The sequence below is a fragment of the Lonchura striata genome, chromosome 8 (assembly GCF_050655825.1).
Source record: "Lonchura striata isolate lonStrDom1 chromosome 8, ASM5065582v1, whole genome shotgun sequence".
Lineage (NCBI taxonomy): Eukaryota > Metazoa > Chordata > Aves > Passeriformes > Estrildidae > Lonchura > Lonchura striata.
This window is the reverse complement of record NC_140710.1, coordinates 12,535,294-12,561,482: the sequence shown is the minus strand read 5'-3', so window position 1 is coordinate 12,561,482 and position 26,189 is coordinate 12,535,294. Positions and strand designations below refer to the sequence as shown.

The window sequence follows — 26,189 nt, the reverse complement described above, 5'->3', positions numbered from 1 at the left end:
TAATTTTACCTCATCCTTTTTTGCCCAGTTCAGTATGTGGAAAAAGTCGATCGGTGATGTTAGCCTGAGTTCAGCAAATGCAAGCTGATTCCACTGAGATGCTTTCCGCTCCATCAGTTCTCATAAATTAATTCCTCTGTGATCTTTTCAGGTTCTTCACCTGGAACAAAAGCCAGGTTAAAAGTTTACATATCCCGGTCACTCATTCTTTCCTCTCTGTTTAAACTTGAGCACTACATTTTGTTTAATATTTGGGTGGTGGAGCCTGATCTACAAAATCAGTCAGATGCCCCCTGCTATCATCTCTGCTAGTTCCTTGTCCCCAAGCAGCAAAACCCTTCAGATCCTGAAGTATTCTTTGGTTAACTTAAGTACATGTTTACATTCCCTTCAGAATGAAGAAGTTCAGTTTTACATTTTTCCCTTTGTTTTTTGGATTTTGTACGCAATGCATTTTTGCTTCTGGTTAATTCCCATTATAAGTATGAAGAGAAGTGTTTACAAAGTAGTTTTACCATGCCTCAGTCCTCGGTGATTGTTTCTCCTTCTCTGTTATTCAAAAAATCTTACTCTTTTGTTTTTCTTTCCCCTGGACATTTTTGAAAATTCTGTTATTTTTCTTTAATATTACAGCATAGGACTTGATTATATTTTGAAGAATTTCTTCTTTCAGTTTTCTTCCTTCAGTTCTTGACTGCTAGCAGGTATTTTAGATGCTGTAAAGGCATTTTTAATCACATTCTCTCTCTTAAGAAGCCTTATGCAAATGTGTTCTGTACTTAATATGCTTCCGTTCTGAGGAGGGTTTTTAATGTTCCAGTTAAAATTCTTCAAATACAAAACTCACAATACAAAAATGTTAAATAATAAAAAGTGTGAATTTGCATCACAGCAAAAGTTTTAATAAGGGGCTTCCATAGGTCTCAATGAAATAATTAAGGAGCCATGGAATATATTATTCCTATGGCAAAGTAGAAAAGTACATCTCTTTGGAGACATTGTGTACGTATTTACACAGAAACTGAGACAAGTTCCAATTAGACTCACATTTTGATTCCTTTGCCCTTTTAATCTGGTCAACCAGTACAGGGACAAGTAGGGTTGAGGGGTAGGAATGTCTGCTTCAGCTTTCCGTTTGGGGTCTGGTGGAGATTTTCCAATTTTTCCATTTCTCAGTGTTTTCTGTGTATTGCTATTTTCTTTTACCTACCTCTTTACTCTTGATTTCATACTAGTGTGCTACGATGATAATTGTGCTGGGAATTTTATACAAAACACATGCTAATTTTTTTCAATGATATTGTGCATATGCTGTAGGCTATAATTGTTTTGGAAGATTGCACTGAATTAGAAAGAGTACTACGATTCAAAATGAGACAATATTGTGCCCTCCAGGACCCTCAGGATGTATATTTAGATCCTGCCTTGACAAAGGCTTTCTACATAACCTTGGCATGTCCCCTCATCTCTCTGTTCTTCATGTTTCCAGCTACCCAGCCAAGAAGAAATACTCCCCATCTCTCATCTCTTTGGGATAGACTGTACATGCTTTGGTGCTTTGCACAATTTTTTCCCCAGAACAATCACTTTGATTTTAGTGGGATATCTTTGATACATGGAAACTCTGCCAAAGGCAATTTTTTCTTCTAGCACTGGACCTCATTAGGTGCTTAAGAGGTTTATAAAGGTTTAGCCAAAATAATTTCGGTGCATATGACAGTTGTCTCCAAGAAAACACTACATAAATTTGCAACTAATATGTCCTAATTAAAAGCTGTAATTGAATGATGTTATGCTCTGAAATGAAAACTATCCAATAATTTTCTTATGAAAAGGCATAAATGTTGAGCTTTTCCCCTGTAAGCTTGGAACCTTTCCTTTAGCTCATGAGATCATTTTCCAGTTGTTTTCTTTCACAAGTGTATATCCCTGTTATGAGAAGGCATGTTATTTCTATCCTAAGTGCTTAATATACCATATTGTAAATACTTTCCCAAAAGAATCAATCTTCAGCCTTAAAGGTTATTTCACTTTAGTGTGCAATATGCCACAATTTCTGCTGTTTGATCCATTTGAGCCAGGGAGTTGCTGAGATTATACATGGTTTATACTGCATGGATTTTTAATGTTTCACACATTAGCTTTTAAAAATTGCCTTCATATTCCCTATATTGATTTTTGTGGCTCTCAACATACAGCACCCGCTGAGTGGCTTTGCCAAACTCTCCTGATGAAAAGATGATATAGGAGTCCTCAGCAGGGGCAAAGACAATCATAGATTAAAAAATCTAGCATCCAGTTGACCATTTTTCTTAAGCCTCATTGTAAGATTTTTTTCTTTTTTTTTTCTTCTTTTTATGATGGCATGCACAGTATAACTGCCTAAGGGCATGCTTATTATAGACTGTATTTTAAAGCTGATTAAAAATAAATTCTCCATGCCTGTCTGAAACTTATTCCACAGAGAATCTTTTTTCATATCAGACGAGTAAAAGGATCTGTTGCTTATGTTCACCTTTTACCTCAGCCCACATTTAGAAACTCGCATCAAATTTCCATTACACTTCGTTTATTATCCAGTCTTTCTACTTTCATCAGAGGAAACATTATAATGACTATGACTTTGAAAACTTTTATAATTAATGTGTGCATGTATACATATATATTTATATATTATTATATTTTATTTATACTCCATATAAAAATTAGGCTATCAAGTCTGACAGAATGATCTTGGTACCATAATAAACAGACCTCTCTTCACAATCATTCTGTAGCACACAGGACTTGGCAAACTGTCAGATGGCAAGATGAAGAGGTAAAGAGCAGAATCTGCAAATTCTGGCCGTGCACATGGGAATAGGTTCTGGGCTTTCCAAGAACTCGTGGAGAAAATGAAACTTGGCAGGATCCATTCGGAAATTCATTTCATCTGTTTTCATTTTGCACTGTCTGTCATCTAGTTTTTGATCACTAAATGAAAAAGAAAAATGAAGTTCTGCCATATGCATTCTATAAATTTCAATTTAGCTATCAGGTGTCACACCTGCCACAATTTTGCTTTTTGCTGCATTTCAGACAACAGACATAATCATTTGTTTGCGTTACCAATGTCGGTTCAGGAAAGTTTATTTATGGTGGTATTTGCAGTAAATCTGCTCATTTCCAACCATTCCTGTATAAATTTACCACTTGAAATATAGACAGTATGTATAGGGAACATACTGTACAGTATTAATTAAAGGGCTCTATTTGTGATCTCTGCTCCTCCACGGAAATGCCCTGAACCCTGAAGCTGGCTGCTGGGACATTCTGAACAAAGCCACCTCTACAGGTCTCGGGCCCTGTCCCTCTGCATGGGAGGAGAGGTTTGCATGTCCTGTGTCTGCTCTGCTGCTCCGAGCAGGCATGGCCCTGCAAGGGCAGGTGACAGGCGTGATCCCTGTCCTCCCCCTCCCAGGGACTCCTTCTCCTTTTTGGGTGAGGTCCACGATGGGCTCCTGGGAGTGTGGCCACTCCAAACGTCACTCGCTGCAGTTGCTGTGGCCATGAAACCTTGGCTGGAGCCTTCCTCATCACCCACAGCCCCAGCACGGCTCTGGGCTTTGCTCCTGTGCTGCTGCCCACAGCCAGCCAGCCCCAATGCACCTGCCCTGCAACAGCCCATTCACTCCCATTTAATATGTCTCAATATAATAATATGTCTCATAGAAGGAGGGCTCTGTGCAGGGTAAATTTATGCTGTTATTAGCCAGCAGAATTAAAAGCAGCAAGTTATCTCTCCATGAGCTGTCAAATATATTTATGCTGGAACCCCTTCCCCAGTCGTGTTTATTTTTTTCTATAGAAAAGCATAAAAAGTAAAGTTGAAAAATTCATAAATAATCTCCTTGCCAAGTACCAGGAAAAAGTAGGGGTAGGTCAAATTTGTTGGAAAACACTGATTGGGTGGCAATGAATTTTTCCTTGGCTCCATTTCAATTTTTCTGAATTGTTTGGGTCAAGAAGAGATTGATGGAAATTTAATAAAAACTGAAATAGAAGTCAAAGTGCTTTGATCTGATTCAATATCTTGATATTCCAGTATTCCAAATTGAAAGGATTTTTCCACTTGAAGGTCTTTTTTCTTTACCATTTTAATTTTTAAATCTCTATCTTCTGTTTTCAGGTATTTCATGCTTTCTCATTCTGACTCAGGTGGTTTGGAACTGTTTCAGACCTTTTGGAATTGCTGGAAAATCAGAAAAGGTTCATGTGGTTCTACACAGAGTAGAAATATAAGCCTATTGAATTAATTTTTTTTATTTCCTCTTTTCATACTCTCTTCTTTAAAGAATAAATATTTGAGCCACAATGTGAGACCAGATATGCAACGCAAAGTACAAGAGCTATCTATTAAACACTATTGCAGTAATAAAGCACAAACCATATATAGCTGTCTTACTAATGAAACAGCATGATACTATGTGCCATGCTGTATACATGGGTATTGTTACTTTGGATCACAGGATCATGAAGTATTTTTTATTTTTTAAAGTTTGGGGGAAGGATGGAAGATTAACAAAAGCATTCTAGTTTGGCCTTAATTTATACCATAATTTTTAATGGCATTTAATTTTAGGGTTTTATACTTGCTCTTGGATAGGTAAGGAGTTTACAGAGTCTCAATTAATTACAGTAATTTCGAAAAGTTCACATGTATGTTCTGATAAATGTTGGTCCAGGATTTCAGAAAAATATAATTCACATTGAGAGAATAAGGCAGAGGATTCACAGGGTGACAGTGAACATCTGTAGAGTGACTTAGTGGATATATAATTTTGAAACTAACCTACTTGAGTTATAATGAGAAAGCAGCTGTGGGGGAAGTTGTCATGTTAAGCATTAAGCTTGAGCATACTGATAAGCAGAGGGACTGATACCCACCTCACACACATACACCCATGCACTCTGTCATACTTATCTAAAGGGAAGCACATCTCTCAGTGCAGGATTCATAGATTTGTTAGCTTCTTAGAGCAGAAATTTGGAAAAATGTTGATGAAATTTAAACAGCAATTAGCCAGACTTTATTTTCTTTTTCCTCTTATTCTTTCTCTTTGATTTCCTGGTATTTTACAACCTGTGTTTGTTACAATTTATTGTAATTTCTTTCATGGAGCAATGGCAAACCTCTGTATGTCCCTGCTCTTCAGTGGCTGTCAGCCTCAGCCCTGCTGCTGCAGCCTGGGCAGCTCAGCTGTGCCAGCAGAGCCAGCCCCACTGGCAGGCACGTTCCTGCTCACCTTGTGAGTCACACTCTGCTGTGTGCCTTTCATAGGAAATCTACTTAAGTGTAAAAATATACAGTGTGTTATACCTGCATCTCTATGGAAGCTGAAGCACCATATAGCTATTAATAAAACTGTTGGGAGTCAAGTATATTAGAGGGTGTATCTCTGGCTTTTTTAGAAGGTGACAGATTTAATCAATTAAACTCCAATGCTCTATTCATAGCTCAGGTTTTTTATGGTACAAAGATTTGCATTCCAATTAGTGCTTGCAAAAAAGTTTTCATGTTAACCTGATCAGTAGTATTTCCCCCTCCTTGGTGTCTATCTTATTCCATTGAGACTGCAGCAATGTGTCAGGAAGAGCATCTCTGTTACCTTCTGATTGAACAAAACTCTCTTAGGGTTCCTTTGAAATCTTGAGGGCTTGTCACTTGAGGCATTATTTTTTTAAGCATGAACAAATCTTGTCAGCCTAAGCTGAGAAATCAGCTGTATTTTATCAGCACTTTGGGATCAAACTTCATGTTCAGTATTCAGCACTGGGTGCTGTGTGTGAGACAAAACCTAGAGGTTACACTGTGCTTTAGGAAGACCACCTCTGGTGACAGGGGGATCAGTTTATTTCTGTTTCCAGAATACATTTACAAAAAAAAAAAAAATCAGATACTTTTGCTAGTGTGCTATAAAAAGTGCTTAATATCTTTCAACACTTGCTTATTTATGTAGGCATATTATGTTGAACTAACTACAACTTCTTTGACTTAAAGTTCCTTGAATCCACACACAACTTTTTAAAGAGAATTAATTGGCATCATAGGTCTTTTGTAATTAATCCTCCTTAAGGGTGAGGTAATGCTGCTTTGCAGCAGGTCTATCGCTTACCCAATTACTCACTGATTGCTCTGCACTCCAGTCTTCCATCTGGACATCTGTAGAGCTCTGGGACTCAAATAGCTGCATGCTCAGTCCCATCTGGATGGGTGTCACAAAAGCAAATGTCTACAAGATGTTGTTGGAATAAATAAAACTGAGATGGTAATTCCTGCTCCTATTCCCTGTGCCAAGTCAAAGGAAAAACATTTTGTGGTAGTGACTGAAGACAAGAGAGGACCAAGCCTCAGTCAGTGCTCCCAACACCCTGTTTTCCTGGAAAACTGAGATCACTTTGGCAAGATGCTCTATCACTGCACACTTCCAGTGTGCTTAACAATCTGGAAAGTTTCTTAAAATTGTGGAAGCCAAACAGGAAACCAAGAAAAGGTGACAAATTCCCATGATACCATAATGAGAGATAAACAACCTTTCTACATAAATGCTGAAATCTTACCAGGAGGAGACTTTTAACAGTGCTCATAAGCTATATGACCTTGCAGACAGTGAGCTCTTCATGCACATCATTTCTGTGTATGTGTTGTGGAATTTGTAAAAGTCAGGGCTGGAATTTGGTTCCCAAGACTGAGCTGTGTACAGTGCTACAGTGCAGAGAGCACTGGATCAGAAATGCGGCATTGATAGGCTAATGTTCAAAGCAGGAGCACTTCTTAAGAAATTGTAATAACTTTAAAACATTCTTTATACTCTGGATGCAGAGTGAGATGTGTGGGAGTGGGTGTAAGAAAGGACAGCTCATGGCAAAACAGACAGTCTGTTTTAGCATGCTCATTTCAAGACAGGTTTTATCTTGTGAATTGTCCAGGTCTTCTTCCATTTCTGAGGCAATAATTTCCCACCCAGGGAAGCTCAGTATGTTACAGACCTAGCCAAAAGTCCTTGATGTCTGTAGGGAACATCCATAATACCCAGTACGCTCCCGGCTTGTTGCTGCTGCGTTTTAAGCTTTAACTTCTTCAGTATTTTAGGCATGAAGGGTATTAAATTACAGGGAGAAAAAGGTTTTCATGTGGATATACCTTCAAATGAGCACCAAAAAGCTTAGTAGGATCATCACCTTCTCTGGCATAAAACTCTTCAGCAGTTCTTTTCCTCACAGGAATTCATCCTACCAGACACTGACAGATTGCCAAGGAAAGCAGCAATGTTGCACTTTCTGAATGCACTTGCAGAGGGAGGCCTCCAAAGAAAAACAAAACAAAACAAAACAAAACAAAACAAAACAAAACAAAACAAAACAACAAAAAAAAAAACTAAAACAAAAATTCCAAAACCAAAACTACCAAAAACACAACAAATTACACACTGCTTTTTACTTCATTCTCCAAATTTCTTTCTTCTGAAATCAGAATGTTGCTCCTCCAAAGCTACATGGGTAAATCCATCTGACTGCATGAGTGCCAATACAAGGCATTATCCTGCCCATATTAAAGACTGCTGGAAGTGAGCAGTGTGTCTTCCAGGCTGCTCTCATGGCAGTGTAGAAATGAAGCTGGCAAAACACAGCTGAGTTATGGGAAAAGCATCACGGCAGTTTAACTCAGCCAGTCTCAGGCCTCCTGCCAGTTGTAGGAGGCAACCCAGAAAGCACGGTGAGAAAAATCACAAAGCTGACGTGCAAAAGTTTGTGCTGGGTTCCTTGCCAAAATTGCCAACTATGAAGTAAAAAAAACAGAACCTGTAAATGAAATGGTTAACCTAGGAATTTCTGTAAACAAGCTCTAGGTAGTGTAATGGAAGCTCCTTCTTCCATTTAACATAATCTAGGACAGACTTCTTTGCCTCATTCTAAAATTCCCATGTAGACAAACCTAATACACTAAAAAAATAACAAGATAGCTTAAAGTTTAGAAGGCACTATTTTTATGTAGAGTAGCTTAAGTCAGTTTCTTTCAGCCTTTCATACCTTATATCAGAGGGAAAAATAATAAAAAAAACTTATTTCATCTAGTATCTTGAGCACATAAATAAACACATATTTTAAAGAAATGCTTAAAGCATTTTTTCTTGTAATGTAGACCAGTGTGAGAACCCTGAGAAAAGAATAAATTACAAGCATGCATAACAACCACTGGTCAGTTTAAGAACCATGCAATAGCCAAGCATGTAGGGGGGAGTTAAAGGATTATATGTGGAAGAAGTAACTCTAAAATTTGTATTATTTTATGTTTAAGTCCCACCATTATAATTGTTTTTAGTGGTGTTTTATATGCTGCTGAGTAATAGTTTGTCCACACCCTGGATTTTATCAAAGGAACTGCTTGCACAGAGATTGTGCTGACAATAACCACTAATAGAGCTATGGTCACTTAATTAAACAATTTGGAAGCTTAATTTAGGTGACATTTAAAATTGAAATTTCAAGTATGTTATTCTGTCGTGTTCTCTCTTGCTATTGTTCAGTAAAATACTGTATTCAAGGAAATCCATGAAATTACAATTCAAAGACTGTGATAAGAATGGATTATTTTTGTACCATTTTTAGCTCTCATTACAATTTTTGTTGCAAGACTAAGTCTACAGATTGAACATAAAGTATATCAAGCTTTAAATTTGATGATAAGTCATTGTTAGGAGAGAGAATTTTGTGATAACACAGGCAGTAGATTAATCCACTCTGATGACAGCCCTGCAAGTCTATGAGGAACAGAACGCAGAGCAAGATTTATCCGTTGCATTGACAAGGACAGTGAGGGGAATGGGAAACAGAACAAAATTAGTCCATTTGCATGACAACCTAAGACTATAATCATATGGTTCCACTCAAACCCTACAGTAATGGAACATAAAGAAAAAAGCATGAGTAAGGCACATCATTTAAAACTATGTTGTATTCATCAACCTTTCCAGTGTCTGTTGAAAACATAATCAGAGAGGAAAAATTAATTTCAGCCTGCTAAATTGCACTGTAAATACAGAGGAGATACAACAGAATTGTTCAAAAAAACTTATTCAGGTGGCTTTCTTAAGTTTGGATAAATTCAATCTACTCTGTATTCACTAAAATGAGACTATCAGACTAAATCCCCAGCTTGCATAAAGTAGCATAGTTCCCGTGACTTCAGTAAACTCAAAATCTCAAAATCTCCAAGGAAACCCTCTTCTTGATAGGGAGGCTTCAAAAATATTGAAATAAAAGATAATTCAAGATACCTAGGGGAGAATTTTTTAAAATTAAGATTGACAAACAGTGTGAAATACAGACTAGCAAATGTATACATTCATCTACATCCCTGTAGTTGCCTGGAACACACTGGAATTTCTCACAAGCATCCACTTTTGCACCCAGATGTTTCTAGGATCATGGCTGTGAGGCTAGAGGGAAGGACTTTGTGAGCTGAAATCCAGCACATCATCACTTGATTTAATTAAAGCAACTGTGATAAGTGTAAGGGTTATAGCATATCTACTATATACTGCATATACTATACATCTGTAGTTGGTTTATTCTTTAAGTAATTAAACTGCAAACTAAGGTATGAGCACCAAGTAAATATGATGTCATTATTGGAAAGCTCTTAAATGCTCTGTCTAAAGGTCAAAGTCAAAATTACATTAATTTAGTCATGAACCTTTGCACTTTTTCATCTAAACAATGGAATCTCATTTTAATTTCCTTTCTTTTTCCACTTTAAATACAGGCATTTCTGTGCAGGAAGTTGCATATGACTATCTGCACGTCTCCTTTCCTGCAATCTTATGAAAAAAGCTGTATCATATGGTATAATCAGCACTGACTGGGCCACATACATACAGCAGCAGTGTGTTTTGAAAATGTTTTAAATATTTAATCTGAAAACATCTGATCTAGTAAGTGAAGACTTCGATGTACTAGTGAAAGGAGTTCATGAACAGATTTATTGTATTCCAGTTCTTTTAAAGAACAAGTCCTATAGCTATGCATGAGCAAAATTTCCACTAAATTTAGCTTGCAGGCAGGAGTTTATTCAGGAAATGCCTGCCACACCTGGGTGTTCACAGACAGAACTACCTATGACTGAGGCAAACACATATTTCTTGCTGCTTTTTAAGTTCTGCAAACCATTCTGTCCTGTTTTTGTCATTACACTAATGCATGGAGCAGACCTTAAAACAATTTTGGCTAATCACCCAAAAGGCCAAATTGTCCACTATGAGTATGTGTGTGTGACATTGTGTTCACGTGGAGCTAAATGTGGAGCATAGATTTGAATTTACTGAAGCAACTTAAGGGGTTCTTTTCCTTATATGCACACTTAACAGAGTATTGATACAATTTAAAAAAAAATAAGAATAAAGTATGGGGGCAATCAAATTAAACTGCTCACCAGCCACCTCCACTCAACCTCTTCTTGCCTTTTGGAAGACACATCAGTTTTAGTCAAATGATGTTTCTCATGTACTGTGTCAGTATTGCAGATTGCCTGCCTCATTCACAAGCCTTGCTTCTCTTTCTCTCTTTTCAGCATCTACATGGATTCAAAAGATAACCTTCATCTAGGTCAGCACTGCTGTGCAACTCATAACAGAATTTCTAACAGACTGGATGGGTTCTTAACTGCTATTATAAAAATAGCTCATTCTTTTATGGTCTTCACTTATGACACATCTCATTATGTTGTTTCAGAAATGCACAGGGCTGTGTTTAAAGAGGAGCTGTGCTTGGTGTAAGCAGTGCAACCTCTGCTGTACAGGTGAGGGAGGCTTCTGGAAATGCAAAGGTGGCCAGGGGCTCACGAGGTGCCCAGAGCTTGCTCTGGGTCTGGGTGTGCAGCTGCAGAGCAGAGCAGGGCCGTGGGCAGCAGCTGTGAATGGCTCAGCTGACCAGGGCCAGGCAGTGCCAATGCTGGCAGGGTGATGCCCTGCCAGACAGGACTGGAGCAGAATGCCAGGATACATGGAATGGCCAATCCACAAGCCAGAGTAGCTGGAAATGCAGTCAGGAGCCCACGCAGATGGCAACAAAAGGCTGCAGGTCTCTGCTTGGCATTGGTGAGCGCCGGTGCAGATGTTGAATGGGGCATGGCAGAAATGCAGATCTCTCCTCTCTCGACTTGTGTCAGATTCTCTCTGCATGAGAAAGGAATAGGTCTTTCAAATACACTCTTAGCTTCTGGGATTCTGTCCCCTTTTCTAGAGATATCTCCTCTACTCCCAAAATGTGAATATTGTCTAGAAACATGCAGGTGGAAATTTTTGAAGAAATTTCTATATGGGAATAAAATGTGAATCTTCTGCATGCATTTACACTAGTAAATCTTTAGTACTCAGTTGTTTGCAGAAAGTGAACAAGGGCTGGTCACGAATGCTGTGAAAATGGGATTTGCTTTTAACTATAAATGAATATTCATGAATAATTTCCTCCACTATTTGCTCACCACTCATATTTAATGATATGGGAAATGGAATGAATAACAAGGTGCTGAAATTTGCTGACAATACAAAATTATTTAAGTTAATATAAATCAGGGAGCAAAGTAAGGAATTTCAGGAGGAGCTAATAAAACCTGAGTGACTGACTAACAAGATACCAGATGAAGCTCACTGCAGACAGGTACAAGATAATGAACGCTGCAAGAAATCATTTAAACTGCTTGTTCATGTTGATGGGGTGTGAATTAGCCCTAACCTTTGGGTTAGGATGGATGAACTATCCAGCAGCAGAGAGGAAGGAAAAGTGCTATAAAAGGGGGGAGGGTAGATCCCGAGCAGAAATAACTCTTCAGTCCTACTCCAGCCCTGAGCAGGGCTAAAGTAAGATAGAAATAGTGACCCCTAGATCTATAAGAAGGAGTCCAAGCTGGGAAAAAATAATCACGGATTTATTTATTTGTAATTCATTTCTCTTTTTTGGGGATAAAATTACATTAATTTAAGTTAAAAGGCAACTCTGAAAGGACAGAGTCAAACAATTCCAGGTGAAATGACCAGTACACATGAGAAGAAGTCAGAAGGATGCAAGTTAAACTTGCAAGTTTACTTTCAAAGACATGAGAGTGTCAGAGCACCAGTGCCATATATGCAATAAATATGCAATTCTGTCAGAGGCCTATTTTAGTTTCTTCAAGACACGCCACAGTCCAAGGTCTAGCATGAGAGAACAGACAGAAAGTTTTAGTAATGAGTTTATATGCTTATATAAGGATGCTAACTAATTCAGCATCCTTCAGATTTTCATTTTAAACTGTTCCAACAGAACTTGCCAGCACCCAGCCACTAGTGCCCCAACACCAGAGAGACATGACCCATGTTTAGCATGAGTGAGGGAGAATACGGCTCTAAGTCACTGGTCCAAACAAAAATGTCTGAACTTTTCCTTAGCTGCTAGGAACTCTCTGCTTTGTAGTACTTGGGGTCCAGGAAAAGCCCTTTCTGGAGTCAGTGCATGTGAATAACAGAGTTTACCAAGTGACTGGTGTGGTAGAAGAGAAATTGGATAATAGCAGGGTTGCTTGAGGACCTGTCCCTCCTGTCCATGCTCTCAAAGCATTATCCTTGCTGTCATTGAATGGAGGGGCTTCACTTAGACTCCATGTGCTACAGCCAACTTTTCTCCAAACATTACAACTTCCCAGCAAATTCTCATGTTCCTGAAACCTTTATGAAAGGAGATGATATCACAGAGAAGGAATATTGCAGAATAATTGTTTTATTGGCCCATGCACCATAGAGTACTTTCTGCCCCGGAAGGGATAATGCAAGAAGTCAGATTATATGATTGTTGTTTGCAATGCAGATGTTTGGGTTTGACTTAAAGCACTCTTGGCAGTTCATACGATGAACTTTCCACTCTTGGTCCTAAATGATCATTCATTATTTTCCTCCTCTGAGTATTATTTTGTTTCCTGTCATGGTCCTCAAATATTTTTCCTTCTGCGAGACTTCTCAGATAGGAAATGCACAAATTCTTGAGGAGTCACTGTGAGAAAGGATGAAGGGGTGGTAAGGAAGCAAAGAGGGCAGGGGGAAGAAAGCTCTGGCCTTGGCAGAACTGTGAGAAGTGAGGCAGAGCACAGCAGCAGCAGAGGGCCAGAACTTCTGTGAACTGTCATCCAGGACATCTGTAATTGTGAGGGACTGAGAGGATGGAAAAGAGCATCTTCTGTTCTAGTATTGTGTAACCTCATTCTGACCACAGTTCTGTCCATCCCTGTGGACATATTTAGCTGGTCACACCACCTCCTCTGATCCCTTTGACCTGCATTTCTGCGAGATACACCCCACGGCACATCAAGGTTCCTGGGAATGCAGGGCCAAATTCCGATGTCCTTGCTTAGGATCAAGTCATTCTTCAATAGACATTGAAGTTAATTGATAAGACTCCAAAACTATGTCATAAATTAACCAGTTTTAAGAGTGTTACCTGAGGAGAAAACATTCAAGATGGCTTTTGTGGGGTATTGCTCTGCTGAGCATTGGAGCTCTGGAGCATTGGGAGGGTGACCACCTGGCCAGGTGAGGACAGGGACGGCCGGCCTCGGGCACTGGAGCAGGCAAAGGAGAAGTGTCAGAGCTCTTCTCCCATGTGAAAAGCACAAAGATGTAATCGTGGGTCTGTGGGATCCAGTCTCGTTGTCTGGTGGTTCAGATGTTAGCCCTGCACTGTAAGAGCCCTTTGCTTCTGCTGCTCTGGTATAAAATCAGTGTATTAAAAGAAACTGGTAGTCTGGCATTTCACTGGTGTCATTATTCATGGAGTTCACTCTGTTTCTCCTGCAGAAATGAGACTATTGTTACAATTTCACTGTAGCATGACCAGGAGAACACAGACATGGAGACTGAATTACTTTATCCCTTTTAGCTGTGGGGAACTTTATACTCAATCTGTACATCTCTGCTGTATTATAACAGATGCAGAAACAGAGCCCAATTTCAGGGCAGTTAATCTGGCTTTCAGAAACATTGCATTCACTTTAAATTCCCTTATTCCATGACTTCATCCAAGGTAAAACAAAGAGAAGAAAGGAACTGGCTCTGAGCACTGAAATGTGCCATTTCCTTCAGATGGACATAGCTACGCAGATTTAGGAGGATGTGTGCATGCATATGTTTATGTGAGTTTGTGTGTTTATTGCTTCAGAATTGCCTAGAGTTACATCATCCCAAGAGATCTATTCAGCCTTGTATGTTCAGATGGAATATGATGTTTGCACATAAAATGATAAGGATTTGTAAAGCACTCAGAAAGGAAGGTGAGGTGAGACAGTTATAAAACAGATGCTGACACTACTTTTGAGCTAGAGCCCTCTGAGATAGGCTGCCCTGTGATTGAGTAGCCTGTTTGAAAAATACTTTCCATGGATTTTTTTATTTGAAAATAATTTTAACCAATAATGGAAAATCATTATTTTGATCTGACATTTAAGTATATTTTCCATTGTATCCAGATTTCAGTGGCTAGAAGAAAAAAACCTATAATTTTCCTAGTGACAAGGATAAATGAAACATTTCTGAAGTATAATAAAGACCATCTAAATTTTTGAATTTGATTTGAAACCAATACATAAATTTGATATTAAAAAAAAACACAGCAAGCATCAGAGAAAAAACTTTATCCAACGCATCTGTCTGGTTTACATCATATTTTCTTTTTGGCAAGAAACTTGGTGACTCAACAGCCATTTGTCAAAAAAAGCAAAGACTGAAAGGAAAGATCATGATCATAATTATCATAATTTTTATTGTTGGTATTAAATATTTATTATCCCAATTCAGTAACTGATACATATGTGTACTTATGTGATAAAGATAAATGTTTGTGTTGCATGCATATACCTTTGGCTGTTCTGCACATACACGGTGGATTATACCATGATGTCTTAGATACTGGCATTTGAGAGTGCTGAAAATACACAGAACTCAACACCAAGGAGGCTGAAGATTTATAAACCCTACCCAGGGTATTCAGGACCTCTCAATCTGATACACCCTCTCACCATCTCCTTTGAGGATGACCTGCTGTGGTCTGAAGGATGGCAAACTGCAAGTTTGGTGAGATTCTTTCTTATATATTCAGCTAGTAGTACAAATTTGATCACACCAAACAATATCTTTAATACAGCAGATCATGCTTCCGTTCATTTAAAAAATACATCTAATACTAGCTCTGTTTGGTTTTTCCTCCTTTGTTGGCACTATAGGCAGTTCTGGAATGAAAGCAGTTCTCTGTATTTATGTATATTTATCTTTTGAAAGCTATGTAAGATTGAGCTCTAGAAAGCTATCAGCTGTGCATGTTATTTTCACAGCATTGTCTGCACAATCAGCATCCCAATTACCTTTAAAATAACTATGAATAAATAGGTTTTTTGGTGATACAAAGCTTGGAAAGTACCCAATAATTTACAAAAGCAGGCTGATGTCTTCCCATCAGTTCACAGGCAAAAAACAACAGCTTGAGAATTCTAAAATCTCATGTAAGTTGTTATAATCACAGTGATCAGTAATCAGAAACGTGTGGTTTGAAGTCAAGCATTTTAGCCTGTGTACATTCATTTATTTATGCCTTCCCAACTCAGTCTTGCAAAGATAAATGAGCCCATTTATAAAATGAGCAATACAGTTAAGTATAGAACTGGGGCTTTGCTCTCCATGGATAAGAATGGAAAGACTGAGTTTTGAAATATTTCCACAAACCATTTATTTTTAATGTTTCTTAATGATGGATTCTGCAGCACTGGCATTCCATATTCTTGTACCCATTTTATTTAGCTTAGACATATTCTCCAGGAATATGCACACTTCTGCATGTCCCTCCTCACTGCCTATAAAGACAGGTACCTATCAATACTTCAGTTTTGTCGCACCTCAATATTTTTTTCTCAGTATTTCTTGAAATTTTTGACAGCACAAATTTGAAAGTGTCTCCTTTTCATGTGTTCACTTGCTCATCTCCACTTGTTTAACTCCTGTCCCTGTATGCCAATAGATATTATCAGTAAATCCCTCTGGTTTAATCTCCAAAATGTCTCAGAAATCTCTTCTCTCCTCCTCATTCTCCCCATAAAATCTTTGTCAAGTCCATCCTTCTCCACATCCATTCCTATTGTGACCTTGCTGTCTTCAGCCTCTAAATGACACTGACATTAGCCAGTTTTTAAAGCAGTGTAATGCAAAAGTAATCCACTGCTCCCAGTATTGAGATCTCATTAAGATATTCCTAAATCCCTCTTCTTCACTGTCTCCCTATTGCCTTCTAAATCTGATCGAAGCTCCTTTTATCACCGAGTTGCTCTTGACCTAGCCTACCTTCTGCTGTCCTTGCTCTGTTCTTCCTCATCCTTCTCCTTTATGTGCTGCCTCCTCACCCCCAGTGCAAACCCTCCTTGCCAGCTGGAGCCTCGGGGGTCACCCAGCACACCTGAGAGAGCCAGCTGGTCAGCAGCCCTGCTCCAGATGGAAACACCCTGACGTGCTTGGCAGAGTCCCCCTTGCAAGTCTGAATCATTGACTAGTGAAGAGGTGTTATCACGTGCCTTTTTAGCAAAAAGAAGAGGCATTCATCTCCCAATAGTAAGATTAGGGGATATTTTTCTGAGTCATCCACAATTTTCCCTGTATCTTTAGACCTTGAATCAGAAAAGGAATTAGGTTTTTACTATAAATTTATTATCACTGGGGTTATGAAATTGCTCTCCAACCAGTCTATCTGGACATCTCTTGCAAAATGCTGGTTGAAAGACAAAATTGAAATATACATCTCTGAGTGGTAAAAATGTGTTTCCAGCTCTTAAGGCCTGAATCTTAGGTTGTAACGTCTTGCTCTGTTGCTTACTGTTAAAATCTTTTAGCTTGATTTTGGGAAGTAATAAGACACAGAACAATAGCATTTGTTTTCTGCACTATAGGTTTTCATCCCCTATTATTCCACTGAAGTTCAGCAGCAGGATTTGTAAGTTAGTACAGACCAGCTGAGTTTATAATACATGCCAGCACAAGGGACAGGACAGGATGTGCAGATCAAAGCTGTCCTCAGGTCATTGGATTTTTGTTCCTCTGTGACTCCATGCATTAGATTATGGGAAAACTTAAGAAAACAAACAAATTCCTAGTCTCTTCCTCTCATACCCTTTAAGTCCTCCCCCCATCACAAAGTCAAACAGGAGGAAAAAAGTTCCTACACCTGGACCCATTGTTCATTATTCTGCAGTTCATCAGAAATTAACATCCGGTTCCTGGAGCGTCCTCTCTGTTTGCCAAGGTCCTCCAGAAGTGCCAACCAGACACCTACGTGCTATTTCTACACACTTCACACCTCCCTGATCTGAGTAGAGTTTTACCCACTGAACTCCAGCCTGCAGTGATCATGAGGCTGGAAAATGGTGGTGAGAAAATAGTTCCTAAAAAGTTTAGAAAAAACTGTTGCCAGATCTAGAGATAATTCCCAAGAGCAGACTGACGTTTTCCTATCAGGTAACTACCAAAGTCCCAGCCTCAAAACTTTCTAGTCAGACAAGATATATTTTGTCACAGTGACATTTCAAAGTCTTATGTGTTTTATTTACCCTAGAGAGATTCTCCATTCTCCCAGCAGCATGGCTGTTTGTGCACATCCCTCAGCTGGCATCTACAGGGATGGACACACGTCATTCCTTCAGTTTTACAGTGCTTTCCAGATGGGATCGTCATCCCCAGAAAGCTGGGCAATGACTGTAGGCACATTGTCCCTGGCAGGAGTAGAGGAAATATTGGCATATCAATGAATTATACAAGTGCATGAAGTCTCTTCAAGATGCTATAATGAGAATAGAGCTGCTCTTGAGTTAAACACAGACATGCCAAATGCTGTATTGAACATGTCCTATTACACAACCCATGAACTCACAGAAATTTGGTCTCCTTCAGTTCCTGAGTTTCCTGCCTCTTTCCTCCCTGCCTATGTCTTTGTTTTCCTCAAAAAGTGCAGTTCAGTGATTTCCTGTACCTCCCTTACATCCCATTACCCTTAAAGCAACATTGCTTGACTGCAGTAAAGATCCATCTCAGAACTGAAGAAGGCAGTAAGAACAACTGCACTTAGCCAAGAGATTCCAACAAAAAGTCTCGGGGCTCACGAGTACTCATGTCAGCAGGAAGAGGTGGAAGGAAGCGTGTAGACCGTCACCTCTGAGCTCGTAAACACCGAGTGAGTTGCTGTTCTCCCCCACCTCTTCCTCACCCTCCCTCATCTGCCCCACCTGCTGCTCCTGTGCTGCCAGCAGGCTGCAGTCACCCCTTCCAGCCCCACCCTGCCCCTTCCCCAGCCACTCTCCCAAACAGCTCCATGCCCCTCTAACCTCCTCACCCGGAACCCTCTCTGATATCCCCTTTTGCTTTCTCATTGCTTTCCTACTTGCCAGAAGAGCGGGTCCTCAGCCCCTCCTGACCCTTCCTGTCCTGCCCGGGAGCCTCTTGGAAGCGTGAGCCTTGGGACAAAGGGCAGTGCCAGGGCTGTGCCTGCTCCAGGACATCCCGACAGGCACATGTGCGTATTTTGCACATGGTCAGATATTTCAAAGCTGGGAGTTGGTTTCTCTGACACAGGGGCTCTGCACCAGGCTCTGCACAGCAACGGCATCACCAATGAAACTGCTCCCATTCCTAGGTAGGTGAAACCTCTGTCTCTGGGGAGTGCGTGGCAGGTGAGAAGGGAGAGGGATCTGATAAAGAGCAATTATTATATTGGGGGTGGTTGAGAGCTGCTGGGCACACAGGACTGGAAATCCCTGAAGCTTTGATCAGTGCTGCTGCTGGGTTTGGTAAATGCATGGTTAGTACCATCCCACAGCCAAACTCCCAAATGCCTGTCTATCTCACTGTGGCTTGTGTACTGAAAAAAACCCAGAAACATTGTGAATTTCTGTGCATGTGGTTTGGGTTTTTTTCCTTCTCTCTCTCCATCTGCTTAGGAAATTTTTAGATTTCACATGGTGAAAACAGTAAAATGACAACAGAATCAACAGGTTTCTGTCTTAATCCCTGTGGAAGACAGTCTCTCTCTCAGAAACATAGAGAAAATGTGAAATTTGTTGATATCTAAGTTGACTTGGATTATATATAATTATTTAAAATTGTGTGTAATTTTAATTCTTTTGAATTTTTTGTGAAGTCTTAATTTTTCCAAGAAAACAACATCTTGATGAGATTTCATGTGGCAATGAAACTGTAACACCAGGCTAGCAAACATCCAGAATGACATTCAGGTAGGGAAAAGCAGAATTGCAGGGAAAGCAGCACCCAGAAGGATTTTTGTGTTCTGCAACTTTCACTACATCCTGCTAACAATTTGTAAAATACAAAGAAAAAAACTTACTTTCCTTTCTGAGTTAAATGCCTTATATCTAACTAATTACAGGGTGTGTGTGATAGTACAGTGATCCATAAGCTTTCTCAAAAGAAGAGGTTCCTTTTTCCTTTGTGTTGAAATGCACTCATACAATGGGAAAGTAGTTATAGTGTTTTGAGAGATTAAATTTAAATAATTTGCCACACCATAAATGCTTTTAAACCGTGCTATCATAATGATGTAAATGCGTGGCATTTCATCTTAATCTACCAGACCATGCCTATGTGTTAGCTTCAGAAGTAAGGGAGTGCTTATAAAAATAAAAAGTGTGATCAGAGGAATTTTCCTTGGTGTTTTTCTCTCGGACATGTCGGGCACTTTGGATTACACTCCATACATAATTCAGAGTGCAAATAAATGCCTGGGCTTTACTGGAAACTACTAGAGAGCTTTGAAAGCCATCCAAATGTTTACTCCTGATCACTGAGTAACTTCTATGCAGTTTACCAATTTTATACTCATTGAGAACACATTTGAGTTGTTTATCCGTGGTGTCTGCTGTTCTGCCAAAGATGCCTTATCCTGCAGTACAACTGAGTCTGTGATGATGTTTACTGGAATACACCTATTTTGTGGAAACCTTTGGCCCAGATCTTGTTTTAGAGCTCAGAATAAATGTTTTAGATAATGAAACAAGTTTGATTTTCCTTTGTTCCAGTTTTGATTTCCAGTTTGCTGGACTATGGCTGCACTTCTCCAAGCTGCAACATGACATGCCACAAAGATGCCAGGTGTGAAGTTCAGGGTGGGACAACAGGCTGCTATTGCTCCCAAGGATACACAGGAAATGGCATAACAGTCTGTAAAGGTAAACAGACTTTACCTATACATTTTTTTGTTATGTGATCACTTGAAAAGCTTAACCAAGAGCCCACTAGCTCAAGGATTAAACTTTATGTCACAGCAGTGTCCTACACTAACATGTCTTCAAAGCGAAAAATTTTAATATTTTCTGAGAAATTGTACAAAAGCCTTTTTTCTAAGGCCTTTCTTTTTTTTTGTTTATAAGGTGGGAATGTTTAAAATGGAAATATAGATGGCTAAAATAACCAAAAATGAGGAATCACAAAATCACAGAATAATTTGGTTTGGAAGAGACTTCTGTAGGTTGTCTGGTCCAGCTCCCCACTCAGAGCATGTTCAACTTGGAGCAGGCAGCTTAGGGTTTTTACCAGCTGAGTTTTGAGTATCTCCAAGGATGAATCCTGCACCTCTCTGGGCCCTTGTTCCAGTGCCTGACCAATTGTGAAAGTGTTTTTTCTGATATCTGGTTGAGGTTTCTCTTGCAGCTTGTAACTTTTCCTTCCCATGTGCACTTACCACTGTGCATTTCTAATAATAGTTTAGCTTCATCTCCTCCATAAGCCCTCATGACCTCCCATTAAGTAGTGTAGGCAGCATTATTATTTGCCCTTTGCCTTTCCTTCTAAATTCTGAACAAACACTGTCAGTCTCTTCTTTGCATCAAGTTTCATGTAGTTTCTAAATATATTGCTTGAATTGAAGGTTAACCTTGCTGTGATAGGTTAATCTTTATTTGTCTATCAAGCTGCTCAAAAGAAAGAAAGAAATGGCCTTCAAAACACTGGTTTTGCTCTTGCACTAGTTCAGTTGGAGTGCCATGAAAGTCAGCTGGTTTGAACAATAAATGCACATCATATTTGCAGAGTCAAGGGCCTACACTTGTGAATAATGCAGAGAAAGAAGAAAAACAAGCCAATTTTAGCAATACTGCCTCGTATAAATCAAACTAGCATTTACTTACCTAGCATCATCTTGTACCCACTACATTGTCTGTAGTGGTCTAGAAAGTCTGTGATTATGGATAATCAATTAAATTTTCAGTAAGGATACCTGTTGTTCTCACTGCCATGATGGATATTCTTAAACCCATCTATTATATATGCACCTATTATAATGTTATTAAATCCAAATTTGTGAGGACAGATTTATCTTGCCTTCCATGCTCTTTTTTTTTCTCACATAATAACTTTTTCTTACTTTCCCTTTTACCTGTATTTTCTTAGATAAATATACATTCAAATTTCATAAAAACATTTACTGAGCAGTTAAATAAAATTCAGTGTAGTGAAATATGCATTCACAAATCTTGTTAATCCATTAATTGCTTATTAAGAATTATACTCAGTGTTTGAAAACTCGGTCTTTAAAATAAATTTTCCAAAGTCAGTCCAGGCAAACAAGATATTAGGTGTATTTGTGGTGCATTGTAGTCAAGTGGCAATGGTTTGAAGCAAGTCTCATGTCTGGAGACCAACATTTTCTCTGGTAAAATACCTCAACAGCCACCAAAGTCACTTACCCTCCAGCAAAGCAGCAAAGCTTATATCAGAACTGTGTGGCTGCTGGCCCTGAAAGAGAGACAGGGTTTCTCTAGGGTAGCATGTAACATGGTGCATTACTAATATTGTGCAGTAGTCCTCTAATAGCATAAAAAATTAACCAGAATTTTAATTGGGTAGGTTCTATAAAGGATTAGAAATGTTGGCTACACCCTATCATGAATAGTTTAAAGCTGTGAAAACCTAAAGCAAAGCCTCAGTTGTTTAATGATGTATGAGATCTTGCTGTTCTGTGTGGCAAAAGCAGCAGGTGTATCTGCTGTTCTAGAGATAGCTACCCATTTTTATTCAGTTAATAATCTTAGGCTTTTACAATGATAGTGCAGTCACCTTCAAAGGAGGTCATCAATTATGTGCAAATACAGGCATTTTCGAAAAGGCCTATGTAGTACATTATGTTTACATATTTGCCCTTTTTTGTTATTTAGCTAGGCTGTGAGAATCATAATTACTGTCAACAACATTAGTAATTTTGCATAATGTAGAACCAACTTCTTCATTGTGGTTATCCTGGTAGAAAATTAAACCAGAACAGTAATTGTTTTGAGACTTTATTCTGAAACAAATAATTCAAATTCTTCCTCCTTATAAACATGTTGAACAGAAAACTTTAGTTTTCAGGTTAGTCCTCTTAAACTTTCATAGCTGAGAACCTCATTTTTATTTATAGGTGCATTCTTACAGGCAAAGGTTTACATTTGTTTCTCTACTTTCACTCGCTTGTAACACCTTTTAAATACTTGTAAAAGATATTTTTTGCTAGCCCTGTCTTTTCACTGTGACACACTTAGGCATTTTTCCTTGAGTTTTCTGTTCTGCAAAAGGCAATAATGTCCTCTTACATTTATTTCCTAGCACCATTATTGATGAATCATGAATCACTGATGTCAACATACCTCAGGAATGGGGTTTGTTAGTTTTGACTTTGCTCCCTTTGCCAGCTGGCTAAGTGACTGCAGAGAGCTCAAGATTATTGGATTTGCTGTGTATAGATAAAGACACATAGATATGAATTTAATTTCCTGGTGTCAAAGTCATGGCTTTTAAAATAATTACCCTTTTACAATCTTTCCCACAAGATTTCAACCACTTTAAATTAGGTCATGTTTTGGACTTTCTGAAGGCATACTTTGGCCACTCTAACAAAAAGCTAATCCTCTTCATAATCTCATTGTCTTCAGCAGGAATATATGCAGGAATGCACATAGTCAGGAGAATAACTGATTGTGATATCTGGCCTCTTTTATATATTAGAATTATAACTTACAGAGCAATAAATCCCCTCTGTACAATATCTTCCAGAAAGCCGTAAATGAGTCACCTTGTCAAGTTTTACACCTCTGAGGTACAAAATACTCTCCCAGTCTCTTTACCTTTTCTTTTGTATTTATATTCCTTGCTTTATGTAGTATTAAATAAGAGAAAATGGCCTCTGAAAGTACATCTATTTGCATTTTAGGGCTGTTCTTGGGCAGATATGTATTCTGCTTGTAATGCACAAGGCTTTAGCTTCACAATATCATACACCTAATTAAAGTAGCATGGGCTAAAGCTCTTGGCATAAAAAATAAAGATATACCCAGAAACAACTGATTTATAGACAAGTTAGCTTCCTCTCATGCAAAAATCCCATGGATTTTTTACAGATAAATAGAATATATTTGCCATTTGTAAATGTATTTCTTTATATAAGAAGAGTTGGACATATAAATTAGGTGTTGTTCATAATTCCAGCATCCTTCTGAAAGAAAATTAAAGGAAATGAACAAAATTTTAGATCCTTTAAAAAAGATAAGGGTAGAAGTAAAACTTCATAGAAGTCAATATTTTATTTTTAAAACAAAGAGGAAAATGAGTTGGCATCAGTGATGCTTTCCTAAGCAGCTCTGCTGTTTCAAATGCTGGCTGCTTCTTGATTGCTGCCTGCCAATTTGCTGCTTTGCTGGCACACTGCAGGAAATTAAAGTAAACAGTGTGATCACAGTGTTTACTTTAACTTTGTAAAATACGGAAGGAAAATGAAGCAGTGCTGTTTGTTCCAGGAGGGTAGGCAGGCAAGCAGGAAAAGCCTGAACACAATATCCCTCCCAGATATCCCTACACAATATTCTCTTGTAAATGTCACTTGCAAATTATACTGCAAGATTAATCAGTGTTACTTGTAAAATAGTTACAGCTCTTCCAGAAAGATTGAGCAAGGACTTAGGCTGTCGGAGAAACTTCCTACTGGGGCAAGGCAATAAGTCTGTTTCTGAAGTGCAGTGTAGGAGGGTTTATCATTTTACAGAAGTAAAAATACATCACTGCAAAGTGATATTTTGTATCAAAATACAGAATCCCTGTTAGAACACAGGGCAATTTGTATGAATCCAGCTGAATCAAATTGAAAGCATGCTCAATATCTGAACTCAAACATATTTTCTTGTTTTATGGAGGGTCAAAATATGAACTCTCTGGCTTTTGCCAGCTATAAAAAGAAGTTTTCCTGTGATACCTCAGTTCCGTGTTCTAACATGATGTTGCTGAGTCCCACCATTGACTTTAATTGCAGTCCCTGAATTTGTTTGGATTCACTGGTGTCATTGTTGCCATTCTGCAGCACCCAATTTGTGTACAGATTTTATGGAGGGAGTTTCTTCTTTCAAATTAAAATGACTCTGTAAAACCACTGTGTGTAATCATTTTATTCTATCAAAAATCGTTCTTCACTAGAAAATATATTTTTTTTTTTAACAGCAGGCATACATCCCTGGATGTCACTTCTGTGTTTACCAAATAGCCTGAAATCACTGATATGGAAGATCCAATCCACATACTTCCTAAATTCATTTCACTGCTATCAGTTACCACAAGCCATAAAAAGGCAAATTGCAGCTGCTCTAACATAGCACAGCAGGAGAAAGATATGCCTTAGCCAAATGCTAACAGGGCTCAAGTCAGCATGTGACAGCTTGGAAAACTTGGGATGTGCTATATGGGGGGCCAAAGAAGATCACTAATTCCTAGCCCTTTTGATATGCTCTTTACCCTTTTTCCTTTCCCCTTCTCTTCCTGCACCTCCTAATCTCTGCTTCTTTGCCTCTATGTTCTGCTGGAGCTTTTACATGGTTTCAGGGAAGAAGCAGGAGTCACCTTCGAATTCAGAATTCTTGCTGTAGGTTTAGATGTTGGACATTTTAGTGATCCAAGATTTGTTGGGACACACTATTCTGTTTGTTGCATATTTAGGTATTATATTTCACTTAGTCCATGGCTTCAGGATTCCTCTCCAGGGGACAGAAAGTTTTCTTCTCTTGTGTCTTCTTTGGTAATAATACAGCTGAATGGTTTTTTACTTTTCATGAATTGCAGAGATTGACTGCTGAGCTGTGAGATGTTACCCAGCTGAGGTATCTTGATTTCACATTCCAGATTAAATCTGTAGGCAGATCACAGAATTGAAAAGTCTGGACAAATTAATTGCGAGGATTTGATCTTCTGGTGCATATCAGTCCACTTGCCTAGGAAAGTGCTGGTGTAAATTTTCACATAGCAGGTTCCTGGCCATTTGGGGACCTATGTCTTTTGCCTTTTCATGTGCAAGATGTCACACTTTCTGTGAATTTGGGAAGGGCTTGGTGGCTGTGATGTCCATAAGCTGCTGGGGACTAACCAGCTGTTGTATGGTTGCCTTCCAGCCACAAAGGATGGAGTTATGTTTATCTTCCTGGAAACAGCCATACCCTCAGCTAACAGTATTAGTCAAAACAGCTTCTATAGCCTTGAATTTATTTTTTATAGCTATATTCAAATTATGTTTTAGTTGAATATTTTAAGAGTAGGTCAGGAATTTGAAAGGGGAGCATTTGTTACAACAGTGCCTGGTGATGCATGAGAACAGGAGTCAGGAGGAAAGCAGTGCAGGATGTCTGGAGCAACAATACAACCCTGCTGAATAAGGCAAGGTGGAAGCTGCCTCACTCCAATTGTCTTAAATGGCTGAGTCCATAAGGTTTTGACTCAAAGCATTCTGTGCATCCAAAGTGTCAATTCCTGAAATTAAGAAATCCCTCTCAGTTTCTCACTCAAATGAGAGAGACAGACAATCTTCAGAGGGTTAGCTCATCTTTTCTACTGCCAGCTCACCTGGGCCAAAGGCACAGCCCACAATAAGCATTTGTAAGATTGACCCTAACTTTTAGAAGCCTTGAAAAAAGTCCATTTTAGGGACTTTTTAGACAGATTCATTACATTCACATCTTTGAGCCAAAAAAAAAAAAAAAAAAAAAAAAAAAAAAAAGAAAAAAGACCCCTCTATTTTTTTATGTGTTTTGTTTACATTTTATTGAAATGTTACATTGAGCATGACTAAAATACAGT

At 38.7% G+C, this 26,189-nt stretch overlaps 1 protein-coding gene across 2 annotated transcripts in view; it reads left to right on the top strand.

Annotated features, from left to right (window-relative positions):
• Positions 1-18,126: 18,126 nt before the first annotated feature.
• Positions 18,127-26,189, top strand: part of ADGRL4 (adhesion G protein-coupled receptor L4) — a 73,622-nt gene continuing 65,559 nt past the window's right edge. For both annotated transcript variants that reach the window (XM_021527336.3, XM_021527315.3), the window contains exons 1-2: positions 18,127-18,726; positions 20,126-20,275. In XM_021527336.3, coding sequence (XP_021383011.3) covers positions 18,705-18,726; positions 20,126-20,275 — 172 coding nt within the window. In that variant the 5' untranslated portion in view covers positions 18,127-18,704. The remainder of the gene's footprint in view (positions 18,727-20,125; positions 20,276-26,189) is intronic.